Raw genomic sequence first — 14,864 nt, 5'->3', positions numbered from 1 at the left:
CAGTTGGAAGTTGAAAGTTTTTAACTTCAGCTTTAAAATGTATACATCTCATCATTGCTTACCCTTTTGGGCAATTGCTACTTCAGTCTGTATCTGCATTAGCCAAGCTTCCTACCAACACCCAAGTTTTCCCCTTTGACTTTGGGTTTCTTTCTCTAGTTAAGACCCCCTCTGGGAGAATCCTAAAAATTACTTGGAGCATAGGTCTGGATTTACGGCCTAATTCCGTGTTTTTAATTCCTTTTGCACTCTGTACCAAGGATCCCTTTTTAGTAGCTCTCCTGGGCTAGGGGCTGCCTTTTCTCACGGCAACATTTCTGTAATGCAACCTTGTTTCCCTTATCATTTAGTTGACATGCCTTTTAACTGCATCCCACCCTCACCAACTGTTCTGTGGGGTATCGGCCTGGTAAATCTAGGAGCTTCCAGTCTCCACTCCCAGGGAACACCAGGACAGGAGTCCAGGGCCCATCACATGCTTGGTCTCTCAGGAACGGTCACACTGTTGCTCTCCAATTACGTCTACTTAACACTCAGAGGACACCTGACACGAGAATGGAGAGGACGAAGTTGTAGGGCCTCGTGAACACGGAAACGCTCCTTCTCACGAATTCAGCGCTGAGGGACCTGTTCTTGTTCAACCCCAAAACCTGCACCCCGTCCATACCGAGAAAGCCGTTCTGCTCAAGTCCTAAACCCGTTTCCTTCCAACTGTCACGCCAATTAACGTTCTACCTCAAAATTTGAATGTCAAGTGTTCAATATAAGTGCCAACGTTATTTGCTTAATACAACTCTCCAAAAACCTGCGTGAAAACATGGAAAATTACAGGACCAAGCTCTTCTCTAGTTGTACGCAGGGAAACTTTGGAAGGGAATGGATATATAAAAAGCCAACTAGGTCACGGCTCCTCGGATGAAAGAGTGGGGGCCCTGAAAAGGGCCTTTGGTTCCCAGTAGGAAGCGAGCTGGGAAGCCGGGGCTCAGCCCCCGAAGCCGTAGAGGGTGCGGCCCTGGCGCTTGAGCGCGTAGACCACGTCCATGGCCGTGACCGTCTTGCGCTTGGCGTGCTCCGTGTAGGTGACGGCGTCCCGGATCACGTTCTCCAGGAACACCTTGAGCACCCCGCGGGTCTCCTCGTAGATGAGGCCGGAGATGCGCTTGACGCCGCCGCGCCGGGCCAGCCGCCGGATGGCGGGCTTGGTGATGCCCTGGATGTTGTCGCGCAGCACCTTGCGGTGGCGCTTGGCGCCGCCCTTGCCCAGGCCCTTCCCGCCCTTGCCGCGGCCAGACATGGCTGTGGGAAGCTCTGTGCGAGTCGGACAAAGCTATGGCCCTGCTCGTCCGGCAGGACTAATTATAAGCAGAGGCCGGACCTCGTTGAGAACTGGAAGCGCGGGCGGGACCCGCGGCCCCGCTGCCCCACCCCGGGCTCCGCCCCCTCTGGGCGGAGCTCCAATGACTGTGGAACAGGGGGCAGGGCAGCTTCCCGTGGAAGCTCTGCATTTCGCTGAGCCCGTTGCTATTTGTATCTGCGGCTCTCTTCCTATGAGAAAGTGAGTAGGGGCTTCTAGTTTACAACGGGGCACAGTCGTTTCTCATTCAGAAGGGAATGATTGTTAGCTGGGAAGGGAACCCTAAGATGCCACCCCAAAAGAGGAGTGTAGGGGTCCAGGACAAACCGTCTCAAAATGGGCCACTTTGGTATGAAGGGTAGCAGAATATGCCACCCCAAAATATGCCTCTTTGGCATAAAGACTGCTTTTTGAGCAGATTATTTTTAAGAAACGCCAGACGCAGGAAAAATCTCTAAAATCAGAGTAGAACTCTCTTTCTTAAGGGACATGTTACATTTATAAAGGAGATCTCCATCTGTAAGTGTCTCCCTCTCAGTACCAGAAAGAGAAGGATGATTAAATGATGATTAAATCAGTTTTGTCCATGGAGAAGGCCCGAACTTAATTCTGCATCACAGCCTTGTTTACCTTTTCCTGGTAACCCATACCCGGCTCCCTGTGTGCTCTCCTCCCACATCAACATCTTTTAGCGGAAGACGGTATTTTAGGCGGTGGCTTGGGCCTTTCCAGGGAGTTTTACTCACTTCTTCAGAGTATCTCTCATGTATACAGGACGTATACATGTTATTAAACGGCTGTTTGTTTTTCTCGTTAATCTGTCTTTTATTATGGGGGGAGGCTCACAGCACGTAGAAGGGTAGAGGGGAAATTATTTTTCCTCCCCTACACTGTTCTTTTTATTACATCAATATTTTAAATGATGGTTGTATTACAGGTCATAATTTGGCACTGCAGGTCCCATTATTTCTTTTCAAAAGTTTCTCATCTAGTTTCACAAGATTCCTTTTTTGTGTGTAAGTTTAGAATCATTGTAGTGGTTTGGAAAAAAATCCCTTTGAGCTTCTGATCATGATTGCATTAAGTATAAATTAATTAGAATACAATCAAAGCCCTACAAAAATCAAATACTTAAATTCAGAAACTTTGTGCTTCTAGTTGCTTTTAAGCCTTTTAATTTTAATGACTAAAAATTTTGTTTTTTGTTTTGTTTTTAAATTTTGGTTTTTATATAATATTTACTACGGGTTAATTTTTTGCATACATTGAATTTTATTTGTAAAAAACAAATACAGGATCAGACTTTGAAATTCTTGACCCTAACATAATTTTGTAAATTCCTCTAACTAATGTCACCCATTATTCAATTGTTTTCAAAAGTTCTTACTAGCCGAAACTCTCCTTAGAAAAACCTCATTTTAGGGGTGCCTGGGTGGCTCAGTCGTTAAGCGTCTGCCTTCGGCACAGGTCATGATCCCAGGGTCCTGGGATGGAGCCCGCATCGAGCCCGGCATCGGGCTCCCTGCTCAGCGGGAAGCCTGCTTCTCCCTCTCCCACTCCCCCCGCTTGTGTTCCCTCTTTTGCTGTCTCTCTGTCAAATAAATAAATAAATAATCTTTAAAAAAAAGAAAGAAAACTTCATTTTAGATTGTCTCTCCTCTACCAATTGGGTTTGGGGCACTTGCTTATGTCTTCTAAATCTTTGCTCATCTGGAGTGGGATTAGGATAGTAACAATACTTACCTCATAGAGTTATTTTAAGAACTAACGGAGAGGCAACTGCGGGGCTCAGTTGGTTAAGCGTCCGACTCTTAATTTCACCTCAAATCATCATCTCAGGGTAGTGAGTTCAATCCCTACGTTGGGCTCTGTGCTGGGCATGGAGCCTGCTTCGGATTCTCTGTCTCCCTCTACCCATTCCCCTCCCACGTCTCTCTAAAAAAAAAAAAAAAAAGGAGATAATTGATATAATATACTGAGTATACAGAGTATGCTTCTATGTAATATAATAAGCAATTTTTATTTTTAGTACTAAATTTAAAATATTTTATATTTGTATTACTTTAAAATATTTTTACTTTGGGGCACCTGGGTGGCTCAGTCGTTGAGCGTCTGCCTTTGGCTCAGGTCATGATCCCAGAGCCCTGGGATCGAGCCCCGCATCCGGCTCCCTGCTCACTGGGAAGCCTGCTTCTCCCTCTCCCACTCCCCCTGCTTGTGTTCCTGCTCTCGCTATCTCTCTCTGTCAAATAAATAAATAAAATCTTAAAAAAAAATTTTCTTACTTTAATAAACATGGACTTAAAACATATTCTACATTATATATAAAATGCTAAATAATGAATATTTATTTTTGCTACATATTATCATATTATTAAGAGTCCACATTTATCTTAAATATGTATTAATAGTATGTAGGGGGGAATATTTCCCTTCTAAGTTCTTTGGCTGATCTAATAATTGATATGAGACAGTTTAACATGAGTAAAACAAACAAACTTCATATGTAGGGAAGCCGCAAAAATATAAGACCCACACTGCACCCAGTTAATTGAGTCTTATATAACATTCTGAACTAAGGAAAAGGGTAAGGGTCTGGGAGAATAAGGGGAAAGAAAACCATTTACAGGCAGGAGAGAATTGTTTGAAAATAAAGGTTACCTTGTTATGCAGATAACTTTGTTGGATTAAAAGGTATCTCTGGTAATAGCTCTTTTCCCGGTATAGGCCTCCTTTCCAATGTAAATTTAGGCAGTTGAAGGGGAAGTTAAGAGGGTTTCCTGAATCTGCTAAATTTGACTGCCTTTAGCGCAAAATAATCCCTATACCGGGGGCACCTGGGTGGCTCAGTAGGTTAAGCATCTGCCTTCAGCTCAGGTCATGATCCTGGTGCTGGGACAAGCCCTGCATCAGGATCCCTGTGTGATCTCACTCTCTCTCAAATGAATAATATCTTAAAAAGATAATCCTCCTTATGCCAAAGAGACATATTTTGGGGTGACAAAATCTGCTCTCCTTCAATAGATTTTTAGGGACATTTATTTTTGGTCAAAATACATTTTTAATATTTATTACCCTAACAAAATGAACATCTGTTACTTTATTCTTCTGTGCAAATTTCTTATTTCTGTATGTACATCTTTATCATGTATTGTGTTTTGAAATAACTTCTAAACAGTATCCTAACAGCTAAAAATGTAAGTGAAGGATGATCACAGCAAAGGACTCATTGCTACTCCCTCTTTACAAAACCCCCTCCTGAAACATTACCACTACACCAGGAAAACTAATATTTTCATAGAAACAATCTAAACAGTAAGCACATGTAAAAGTCTGGAAGATGAGAGATTTATAAAAACCACAAAAAAACACACTGTCAGGGGAAAGGCATTGTTTGAGAGCCTCAGAAATTTGTCTTGGTTGGGTGATCCCTAATTCTCCACCCTGGGTGTTTGCCCTTGTCCAGAGTCCCTACCTTCCTCCAAAGCACCAGTGCCCCAGGTCACTGAAGCTGTTTCATTCTGCCACCAGGTAAGTACAATTCATTAGCATCTGTAGCATTTATTTAAATGTGAGATTGTTGATAGACTGGGGGAGCAAGCAGGAGGTAAACCAAATTAATAATGTCATCCAGAACAACCTTTTTCCAGACAAATTAATGTCATGAACTGAAAAGGCAATTTCAGCCTTTCAAACTGGTCTTTGCTCCTTGGACCGGTCTCATCCTCACGCTGCCTCCACTGGGTGATTGCTTTCAAGTTGCTCACTTAAAAACCCCTCTGTTTTCCGTCACGCTTTCCATCCTTGTTTAACTTTCAACTTCTTTTTTGGTTTTTATTTTATCATTTTAAAAAATATTTTATGTATTTATTTGAGAGAATGCACAGGCTCACAAACAGGGGGGAAGGGGAAGGGAGAAGAAGACCCCCCGCTCAGCGGGGAGCCCGACACCCACCCTGGGATCATGACCTGAGCCAAGGCAGACGTGTAACAGACTGGGCCGCCCAGGTGCTCTTTTTTGTTTTTATTTTGTACCACTTACCTATGTTATACGGTTTTTGTTATTATAAAATTAACACAATTTATTGACCATATTTTATGGGGTCGTCATTGAACTAATGTCAAGGAAGTTGCAAATATGAATAAAACCCACTCTCTAAGGGATTTTGTCAACTACTGGATAAGATGCACAATAAATCTAATTTGGGAAGACACTATTAGGTGGTTTCATGGAGTCTGCGGAGAGAGAAATTAATGGGAAGACCAACTCCAGAAAGAAAGCTTAAATACTGCTTCCATCTGGGTCAACCACACTTCAGTTTAAAAAAAATTTTTTCCCCATAAATCTTCTGCTACTAAAATTGAACTTTACGTCCTATGAAAATAGCTTCACAGTGTAAACTATGAAGTTCTAACTTGTTCTTCTGGATCTAATTGCAATTACAAATATCGGAATTTTTTTTATCAAGACTGTTCAAACTTTGTTACCTCCTTTAAAAAAAGTTTAAAATGTTTTTCTGATATGTAACTAATAATAGTACACACTTTATCCAGTGACATTGGAGTGAGAGTTGATAAACAAAAAAATTCAGTCAACAGGGAATCATAAGCAATGATGTATCACACTTGGGTATTTTACTTAAAACAAAAATGTATATTTATTTGTCAAATATTCGATTATGGGCTCATTGGTTTGATAAATCAAAACCACACCAATAATAAAATTTGAATAACAATTTAACAATGTAGTGGTTCTTGTGAGGAATACAAACAATGCAATAAACAAGTACTAGTAGTTTTCATCTGTTGGGGCGAAAAAACTTGTCCTTCCTTCCCTTCTAGGTTCTTTGGGTGGTCTAGTCATTAAGTTGACATAGAACAGAATAACAAGGGAAAAACATTTAATTTTGTTCATGCAGGAGCCCCACACAGACAGGAGAGGCTCCCCAACAGTCAGGGGCTCATCTAAATTTGAGGCTTGTATGTTATCGAAGGGAAGAAAGAAAGTTCACAGGAAGATGGGAAGGGCAAATGTTCGGCCAACAAGTGTTTGCCCAGCCTTGCGGAGACCGAGGAGACACAGGGAGGAATGTGAAGGAACCGGTCCGGCTGCCCCTCAGCTTACCACACCTGGCTCATACGCTTTGTACTTATCTCTGCGGATCGCTCACTTCCTGGACTGGACCTATTCAAATTCGTTTAGGCAGTTAAGGGGGGAGGTAAAAAGCTCTTCCTGAGTATTTTGAGCCCAGTTGTCTTCAGCTCAAAATAATCCACGTGTCAAAGTGGCTCATTCTAGGAGATTTGTACTGAACCCTGTCACGCCATCAACATCAATGATAAAAACAGCATATTTTCTTACTAAAAGAAAGAACTCACAGGCTTTCCTTGAGCTGTATAACTCTACCTGACATTTCTAGGTCTAAGAGAAATTGCTATTTAAAATTTACAAACTCAGATAATGCAGGTGACTTCTTAAGAGGGAACAACTGAACAGTCAGATTTACTGAAATCAGGATCTGGGTCCTCTGACATCATATGATCATAAATTAAAAAGACACGTTTTTAAAGGTAACATTTACCTCCTCTTTGTGATTGCTGTGGTCCCTTCAATTCTGTCTGTCTTGGCTTGTGATTGCAGTTCAGGTGTAACTATAGGACATATAAATATTTCAAGAGACTCAAAATAAATTTATTCCAACGGACTAAGAATGCCATAGAATCTGATTTTCATTAAGATATCCATGAGTAAGAAGTAAATATTAGCTGCCGTGTCCGTGGGTGGAGAGAAACAGAAGGCGCTCTCCAGCTGGTGACTTGGTGATGAGAAGGGTATGATGAAGGGGGTGAAAGGGGCAGCGGTGGAAATGGACAGCATCATGACTGGTTGGGTCCCCATAGAGTTAAGGTAAAAATCTGACTTACAATGTCCACCTTTCACAGTTGTTGCAAAAGCACATGATCTTCCTAACGCAATTCCATGTCATCTTTAGTGATTTCTGTGTATGTGGACAACTACGAAATGCATTCTCTGCCTGAGCCTATTTGAAACTTGGAACCTACCAATCTGTGTGACTAATGCAGGACCATTTAGTGGCGTGAGTCCTACTCAGTGAGATTCAGTTGAATTAGGAGAAAAGGGAAGTCATAGTGTTTCAGGACTTTCTTCTTATCTCAGCTTTCTGGTGCCCACTGTCCTCGGTCCCGCCACTCCGACGAATGAAGAGGGAGACCAGACAGAGTGGGGGGCAGCAAAGCAAAGTTTTATTAAGAGGATAGAATCAGCTCTCCACTTGGGGGAAGAATCCAAGAAAAATACCCCCCCGAGCAATGAGAGGAGTTTGCCTTTTGTGCAGTTTTAGCTGGGGTTCTTTCAAGGCAGATCATTCAGGATTTCTTCATGTCTTTGATCAGCCGGGGAAGTTTTCCAGCGAGGCTCTCTTCCCGAGCCCAGCCCCCTGGGGTTGTTTTCCTCTGTGGTTTTTCAGGGAGGCTGAGCAGGCACGATGCCGATCTTACCCCTGGGGCCTCTGGTCCTACTGTATGGCTCTCTGCCTGTCCCTCTCCCATCCGTCCCTGCCATATTCCCCCCTCTGAACAGGTAACTCCTAACTGCCATAAGGAACAGGGGTGATGACCGATCTATGGCTACTTCCTGCTGGGGAGGGGCGTCGACTGGTTCAGAAGTCTGTCCAGAGGCCCCGATAATAGGTAGGGGCTGTCTCCATCTGTGGCTGCATAGACAGGACCATTTGAAGCCTGATGGACTCTAAACGAGAAGACACAAATTGGATAAGGTCATTTAGAATACAAGGTCGTCAAAGAAGCAGAAGGAAGAGGACTAATACTGGGGCCATGAATGGCCATAGTCAGTCAGCGTAACAGCTGGGCCCGAAGGGAGGTCCACCAGGAGGAGAGGTCCTCTATTTGGGCCACCAGGTTACCTGATGAATCTGAATGAGTGACCACCTGACCCGTGTTGTTAATATAAAAGTAGCTTTCTTCCTGGAGGAGGGTGCAGGTACCCCCTGCGTGGGGGGTTAGGAGGTCCAGGGCCTGGGGATTTTGGAGGGCCATGCCCTCAAGGAGTTTCTTTGCTGTGTGCGTACTGCGAGTCTCTATACCCCAGGCTTGGTTTGGTTTACAGCCTGCGGCATGTGGCTGGACCCGGGGGCGTAGTCCGTGAGCGGAGCTAAGAAGGCTAAAGAGCATCGCCCTCTCCACTGCGGGGGTAAGGTAATGTATGCCCTTTTCCCACAACAGAAGAATAAACCGTCCTCTGCTCGGAGATTTAGGTGGAACCCATATTTAAAGAGAAGCTTTGGCGGGGAGGTAGAGGCAGCTCCTGACAATTTTTTCCATATTAGGGAAGCATCTAAACGGAGCCGCTCACCCACTGTGGAAGCAAGTGAGCTGGAAGGATAGATTTTAAGAAAGAATTCTTGGGATGAGAGGAGTAAACCTTTGGCCAATCCTAGTGTAGAAGAATGGCAGGACACCTGAGACCACCCTGCTGAACAGGAGTTGTTAGCGGAGGTACAAAAAGATGTCTTTTCCTTTGGGGGATACTGGGCCCGGAGGAAGAGGTGAGGTTTATCAGGATCTTTGTAGGAGCTGAGGGAGTTGAACAGGGAACTATTCCAGTGTTCCTCTATAGAGGTCGAAGTGACTTGGAAGGTGAAGTTGCATTGGGACGTGGAAAGATTTCCTACAAAGAACCCAGAGTTTGGAGTGTAAATGGAGTTTTCAAAGCAAATAGGGAATGTTGTTGAGGTACTGAGCTGGAGCCGATCCAACCAGGCAAGGTTTGGGGTATTGTTGGACCAAGGGACACTGGCTACTTTGGTTTCCATGTCCTTCTTCCAGGCTTTAAAGAATAGTTGCTCTATATTTTGAGTGGGGAATGAATTAATATAGGAGACAAAAGGGGTGACGGAGTAATTAGCCCGTAGCCAGACCGCAATAGGGGCGGGCACAGCAGTTCCTACTGAGTCATTCCCACATACCCAACAATCAGTCAAATTGAGGGGAGTGGCATTGAGTTGAACCCATCCTAGGGTCCCTGCAGATGAGTGGCAATGTAGAAGTTCGGGAAGAGAAAGAAGGAGAAAGAGAATAAATGCATTCGAAGGCATGTTTGATCAGGGGTTGAAGTACTTAGCTTGGTGTTGCTGGCTTTTCTGTTTTTCAAAGATGCATTTGAGCCCTTCCCAGGCTCGCAGTGGTATCTTGGTTTCCTGTTGTCTTGTTCCACTGGAAACCAGGGCTTGACCCTAGAATGGTAGATCCAGGCCTCGATCTCGGGTACCTTGACGGCCGTTGGGGTGGCTAAGATGACTGTGTGTGGGCCTTCTCAGACAGACTCTAGGGACAAAGATAAAGAGGGAAGAGTTTTCACAAGCACTTGGTCCCTGGGACGATACAGGGAAGGTTGGTTGTCTTGGAGCTGGGGGTTAAAAAGCTCCTGAAGAGCTTGCGGAGACCTTGCCAGAGGGATGACACTGTTTACCAAGTCAAAGACTCCCCTGTCACCAGCAGGTCATTTACACGGAAGGGTCTCCCATATAAGACCTTTCTGTGGGGGTGTTTCTAATCTGGAGTAAGGCAATAGGGAGTAGAGACACCTAATTTTGACTAGTTTCTTGTTTCTGAGATGCTTTTCTGAGGTGCTTTTAAATAACCTCATTAGTGCTTTCTCCCTTTCCCGAGGATTGGGGTGTCCAGGCACAGTGGGGGTGACAGTGAATTCCTCTGTCCCCTGGGACTTACGGGAGCGGTTGTTATCACTTTGAAGGGACTGGGGGAGTCCAAACCGAGGGACGATTTCATTTACCACCTCTGTGGCCTTTTTGGTTCTGCAGGGGAAGACCTCCACCCAGTGTGTGCAGGGTATCTACCCAAACCCGGAGACTTTTGTACCCCTGTGCCTTAGGCATATGTGTGAAATCCACTTGCCAATCTTCCCCAAGCTCCCCACTCACTGTCTGCCTCTGGGGTCTGGGGATCAGAGTGCTCAAAAGGCCCTCTTTGCTTCTGGCTTTAGAGGGTATTGTTTCCGACAGGGGAAAGTTGTGGGGGTCTTTAAAGTGTGTGCGAATGGGCACTGCAGGTAAGGGCCAACCCACTTCTCCCTGAGTTGCCCAGACCTGGGGATAAACATCAGCCTCTATTAAGGGGAGGCAATTGCTAGTTTGTCCAGGGGCCATCAGTATGAGAGCTCCCAGACTGGCCATAATATCGCCACCTAAGAGAGGTGTGGGGCTCTCACAAGGAGTGAGAGAAAATTAGATCTCCCCAGGTGCATCCCAGCGGGCGAGAAAAAAATCTGATTCTGGGCTGTCCAGTGATGCCCTTGACAACAGCACTGAGTCTGGACAGCTGGCCCCGGGGTGGAGAGAGGAACCAGGAAGGTGCAAGGAAATTGACTGGCACTCCCTCTATCTCGGGAATTACCCGAGGCTCTGGGTTCCCAACGGCAAGCTGTTCTGGGGAGCCACCATGAAGAGCTCCAGGTCCCATCAGACCCTGTCGGGGTGCAGGTCATCTGAGCTCTGGCAGATGGAGACGCTTGAGGGCATTCAGATTTCCGGTCCTCCTCCACAAGTAAGACAGGGCTTGTGGGGCTTTGATTTTGGCTGTCCCCTTTGAGGACATTCTGGCTTCCGGTGCCCTGGGCGGCACAGATGTGGCATCTGGTACCAGAGCCTCAGGGCTTATAAGGTCGCAACTAGGGCCTCAGAATTCTTTCTTAGCCTCTTTTCTTATTCCTTACTCTCCTCTAGGTCCCGGTTGTAAAAGACCCAGTTACCAGCTCCTAAGAGCTCTTCTAAGCAGCTGACTTTTGCAGCTTTTTCCGAATATCCGGGGCTGACTGGATCACAGATTTGTCTTTGAGAATGATCTCAGCCTCAGGAGAATAGGGGGAGATAGCTGTATATTTAATGAGAGCCCCCCTCAACCCCTCTAAGAAGGCCGTCATGTTTTCCTCTCGAGTTTTTAAAGATTTTCTTTATTTATTTGAGAGAGAGAGTGAGAGAGAGCACGAGAGGGAAGAGGGTCAGAGGGAGAAGCAGACCCCCCGTTGAGCAGGGAGCCTGACGCGGGACTCGATCCCGGGACTCCAGGATCATGACCTGAGCCGAAGGCAGTCGCTTAACCGACTGAGCCACCCAGGCGCCTGAACCTTTGACCTTTTTAATCCCTCCAGAATGCAGGCCCAGAAGTGACCGAGGTACCAGTTTCTGAGGGGATCGTTAGGGTCCCAACTGGGGTCTTGGGAAGGGACAGCTTGGGCTCCAGTTGGGAAATGGAAGTCCCCCATGGGCCCACCCGTGCCCTGAAAATTAATCAGCTCTTCGTCCCTGTTCTCTCAGCGGTGGCCAGGACCCCGCATTTCTCCACCTCAGAGAGGGTTTGATTGAACAGGAGCATTACCTCCTTCCAGGTTAATTCAAACACATAAGTGAAATTTTGGAAGACGTCTATACATTTATCTGGGCTGTTGGAAAATCCCCAAGGCTCCCCTTCATCTCTGGTCTTGCAACGACAAGGGCAATGTACCTGAGCCACAGTGACAGGTCCCCTTGGTCCTCCTCCAGGTCCTACATATTCTTGCAAGAGATAGAACCCCCGAGCATCAGCAGGGGGTCCTGGGTAGGGCGGGCAGGTAAGGGCGCCTGATCTGAAATCTGGATAAATTGGTGGAGACCCTAGGGAAGATGGAGCAAGGAGCGGGAAATCCTCTGCGGACGCCATCTGCCTGTCTGCCTTTGGTGTAGGTGTGGTCTTCTTGCGTTCCTGTCCCCCAGTGTCCGGCCATGAAAGAGAGCGGCCAGGAGGCTGGCCCAGGCCCTTATTTTCCCTTAAGGCCCAGAAACATTGCACATTGGGTACTTCTCCCCATTTCCCTCACGTTTGCAAAACCAGTCCAGTTGTAACAGGGTATTATAACCGATACGTCCCTCAGGCCGCCATGTCTCCTCCTCCCATTTGTACTGTGGCCATGCCTTGGAACAAAAGAAAGTAAGCTGCCTTTTCTTTAAGGTTTGTGGGTCAAACCATTACAGTTATTCAGGAAGCAAAGGAGTACTGGCTTTGGTCAGGGGATTGCAATTGCCCGTCTCTAGGAAGAGCGGAAATGGCATCCCTTACCTCAGTTCCTCATAGTTGATCAGAAGGGCCTCTTCCCGATCCAGTGTCCTGGGGGCTTTGCGACCGGCAGGCAGGGCCGCTGTCTCTTCTGCCAGGCGCTAAGAGTCTCTCTTACCGGGCTCTACCTCCAGGGAGCGACCCTGCTTGTCCTGACTCTTATTCTCTTTGCATTTCCCAGCCACAGGCCTCGAAGGATCCTGGTTGTGACCCAGTAAGGCTCCTTTAGTGGCGGGTGGGTGTGCCAGAATTTTCCTGGCCCGTTGAGAGTTGGCATGATGGGCCTGATAAAATTGCTCTGTCTGACAGACCCGTTTTAAGTGGTTAACAAAGGCCAATTTCTGGAGGCACAGGGCGGGCTGCCGGGGAAGGGGGAAACAGCCAAGGTAGAGGTCCGTTCCCTTGCCCTTCTCAGCAACACCTACTCAGATGTGTTCCGGCCAGACAGGGTCCATCTTAGGATGGTCGCAGCTGAGCAGAGGGGCGTGCACCTTGCCAAGTGTAATAAAATGGTCCCCGTGTGTCCCGGAGGCAATCCCTCCTGATGTCCAGCGAGCCTGATCCATACGGTGTGAGGATCTAGTGTCCGTCACACAAAAACAACAAGCATGCTCAGTGGCTGGAGGGTCGCAGATAGAACAGTGCCAGCGGGACCCCAATAAGGGAATTCAAGTTGTGTGGGGGGTGGGAGGCTACTTCTAACAAGTTCTGGGCCAGATCCCGGAGGAGGCCACATGTCTAAGTGTTCTGTCCACCTGACAGGGTAACGGGTGAAGGGGTAGGACTCAGAGGTGCCACCACAGATGGAGGGCAGAGGCAGAAGGCTGTTCCTCACCGTAACGGGGAACTGTGGTTGCGATCCCTTGGAGGCCTCTGGCAAGAGGACGTCTGCGGGGACCTTCCCGGGGATTTTGCATTCCTTCCCCTTGAGGAGGGACCGGTGGGAGCCTACCACTCGAGACTTGAGGATGGCAGCCACGCTATGCACTCTGAGATGATGAGTGCCCATCATGTTGACTGTAACAGAGAGGAGAGACTCGGGGTCCACTACTCACGGTTAGAGGTCCTTGATGACGACCAGAGATCCTGGAGGAGCCCCCAAGAGTTTCAGGATTTTTTCTTACCCCAGCTTTCTGGTGCCCACGGTCCTCAGTCACGCCGCTCGGAGGAATGAAGAGGGAGACCAGACACAGAGTGGGGGGCAGCAAAGCAAAGTTTTAAGAGGATAGAATCAGCTCTTCACACGGAGAGGGGAGATCTGGGAGTAACCCCCTCCCACCCCCAGCAAGGACAGATTTTTTTTTATGCAGTTTTAGCTGGGGTTGTTGCAGCCCAGATCCTTCAAGATTTCTTCATGTCTTTGTCTGATTGGCCCCGGGGGAAGTTTTCTAGCAAGACTATCTTCCCCAGCCCGGCCCCCTGGGGTTGTTTTTCCTCCTTGGTATTCCGGGGAGGCCAGAGACTTGATAGGGATCTTACCCAGTGGCCTCAGGTCCTACTTGATTCCTCTTTGCCTGTCCCTCCCTCTATCTGTCCCTGCCATAATAGGATGCCAAGTTTGTGTTCCAGATGGACATTTGATCCTGCAGAGGAATCAAGGATACCCACATTTTGCTCACATGGGCTCATTAAAGCAAGTTTGTCTTTTCTTCTTGCAAGGTGACTTCAGTGTAGGGACTCTTGGGTCAAATGACAGATCTACAAATACCTTAGGCAAGCTTTTCTTTCTTCTTTACAGGGTTTGTCAGTATTCAACACCTTGCTATGCCAACAATGCGACTTAAAGGCACAGCTCTTTTTTTGATTAGGTGGGTGGCTCTGAAAAGAGCCTTTTGGTTTGGACGGGGGGTTGGAGGCGCACACTCTGCTAGAGTGCTACTTGCCCTTGGCCTTGTGGTGGCTCTCGGTCTTCTTGGGCAGCAGCACGGCCTGGATGTTGGGCAGGACGCCGCCCTGCGCGATGGTGACGCGGCCCAGCAGCTTGTTGAGCTCCTCGTCGTTGCGGATGGCCAGCTGCAGGTGGCGCGGGATGATGCGCGTCTTCTTGTTGTCGCGCGCCGCGTTGCCCGCCAGCTCCAGGATCTCGGCCGTCAGGTACTCGAGCACGGCCGCCAGGTAGACGGGCGCGCCGGCGCCCACCCGCTCGGCGTAGTTGCCCTTGCGGAGCAGGCGGTGCACGCGGCCCACCGGGAACTGCAGGCCGGCCCGCGACGAGCGCGTCTTGGCCTTGGCGCGCGCCTTGCCGCCTTGCTTGCCGCGACCTGACATGATGGAGAAAAAGGAACAGACCTGAGTAGGGTCAGAGTTCAAGCCGCCGGAGCTACCCTACTTATAGTCTCTACTGGGCACAACAATGAAGCTG

At 47.6% G+C, this 14,864-nt stretch overlaps 2 protein-coding genes across 2 annotated transcripts in view; both read right to left on the bottom strand.

Moving 5' to 3' along the window:
• Nucleotides 1–935: 935 nt before the first annotated feature.
• LOC123841108 (histone H4) overlaps nucleotides 936–14,864 on the bottom strand; it is a 43,457-nt gene continuing 29,528 nt past the window's right edge. The window contains exon 3 of the mRNA XM_064598491.1: nucleotides 936–1,306. Coding sequence (XP_064454561.1) covers nucleotides 983–1,306 — 324 coding nt within the window. The 3' untranslated portion in view covers nucleotides 936–982. The remainder of the gene's footprint in view (nucleotides 1,307–14,864) is intronic.
• On the bottom strand, nucleotides 9,257–14,845 carry LOC123841109 (histone H2A type 1-E). The gene is made up of 2 exons (XM_045870786.2): nucleotides 12,506–14,845; nucleotides 9,257–9,718 (listed from the first exon to the last, which is right to left on the bottom strand). The coding sequence occupies exon 1, from the start codon at nucleotides 14,768–14,770 to the stop codon at nucleotides 14,378–14,380; it is 393 nt and encodes a 130-aa protein (XP_045726742.2). The 5' UTR covers nucleotides 14,771–14,845; the 3' UTR covers nucleotides 9,257–9,718; nucleotides 12,506–14,377.

The sequence above is a fragment of the Mirounga angustirostris genome, unplaced genomic scaffold (genome assembly GCF_029215605.1).
Source record: "Mirounga angustirostris isolate CCGP_5_RB_7025 unplaced genomic scaffold, mMirAng1.0.hap1 SCAF_8, whole genome shotgun sequence".
Classification (NCBI taxonomy): domain Eukaryota; kingdom Metazoa; phylum Chordata; class Mammalia; order Carnivora; family Phocidae; genus Mirounga; species Mirounga angustirostris.
The sequence above is the reverse complement of the archived record's forward strand: the minus strand, read 5'-3'. Positions and strand labels throughout refer to the sequence as shown.

Bases quoted from the DNA above. Each gene is read 5' to 3' on its own strand.
- LOC123841109 (XM_045870786.2), bottom strand. From the start codon at position 14,770: ATGTCAGGTCGCGGCAAGCAAGGCGGCAAGGCGCGCGCCAAGGCCAAG.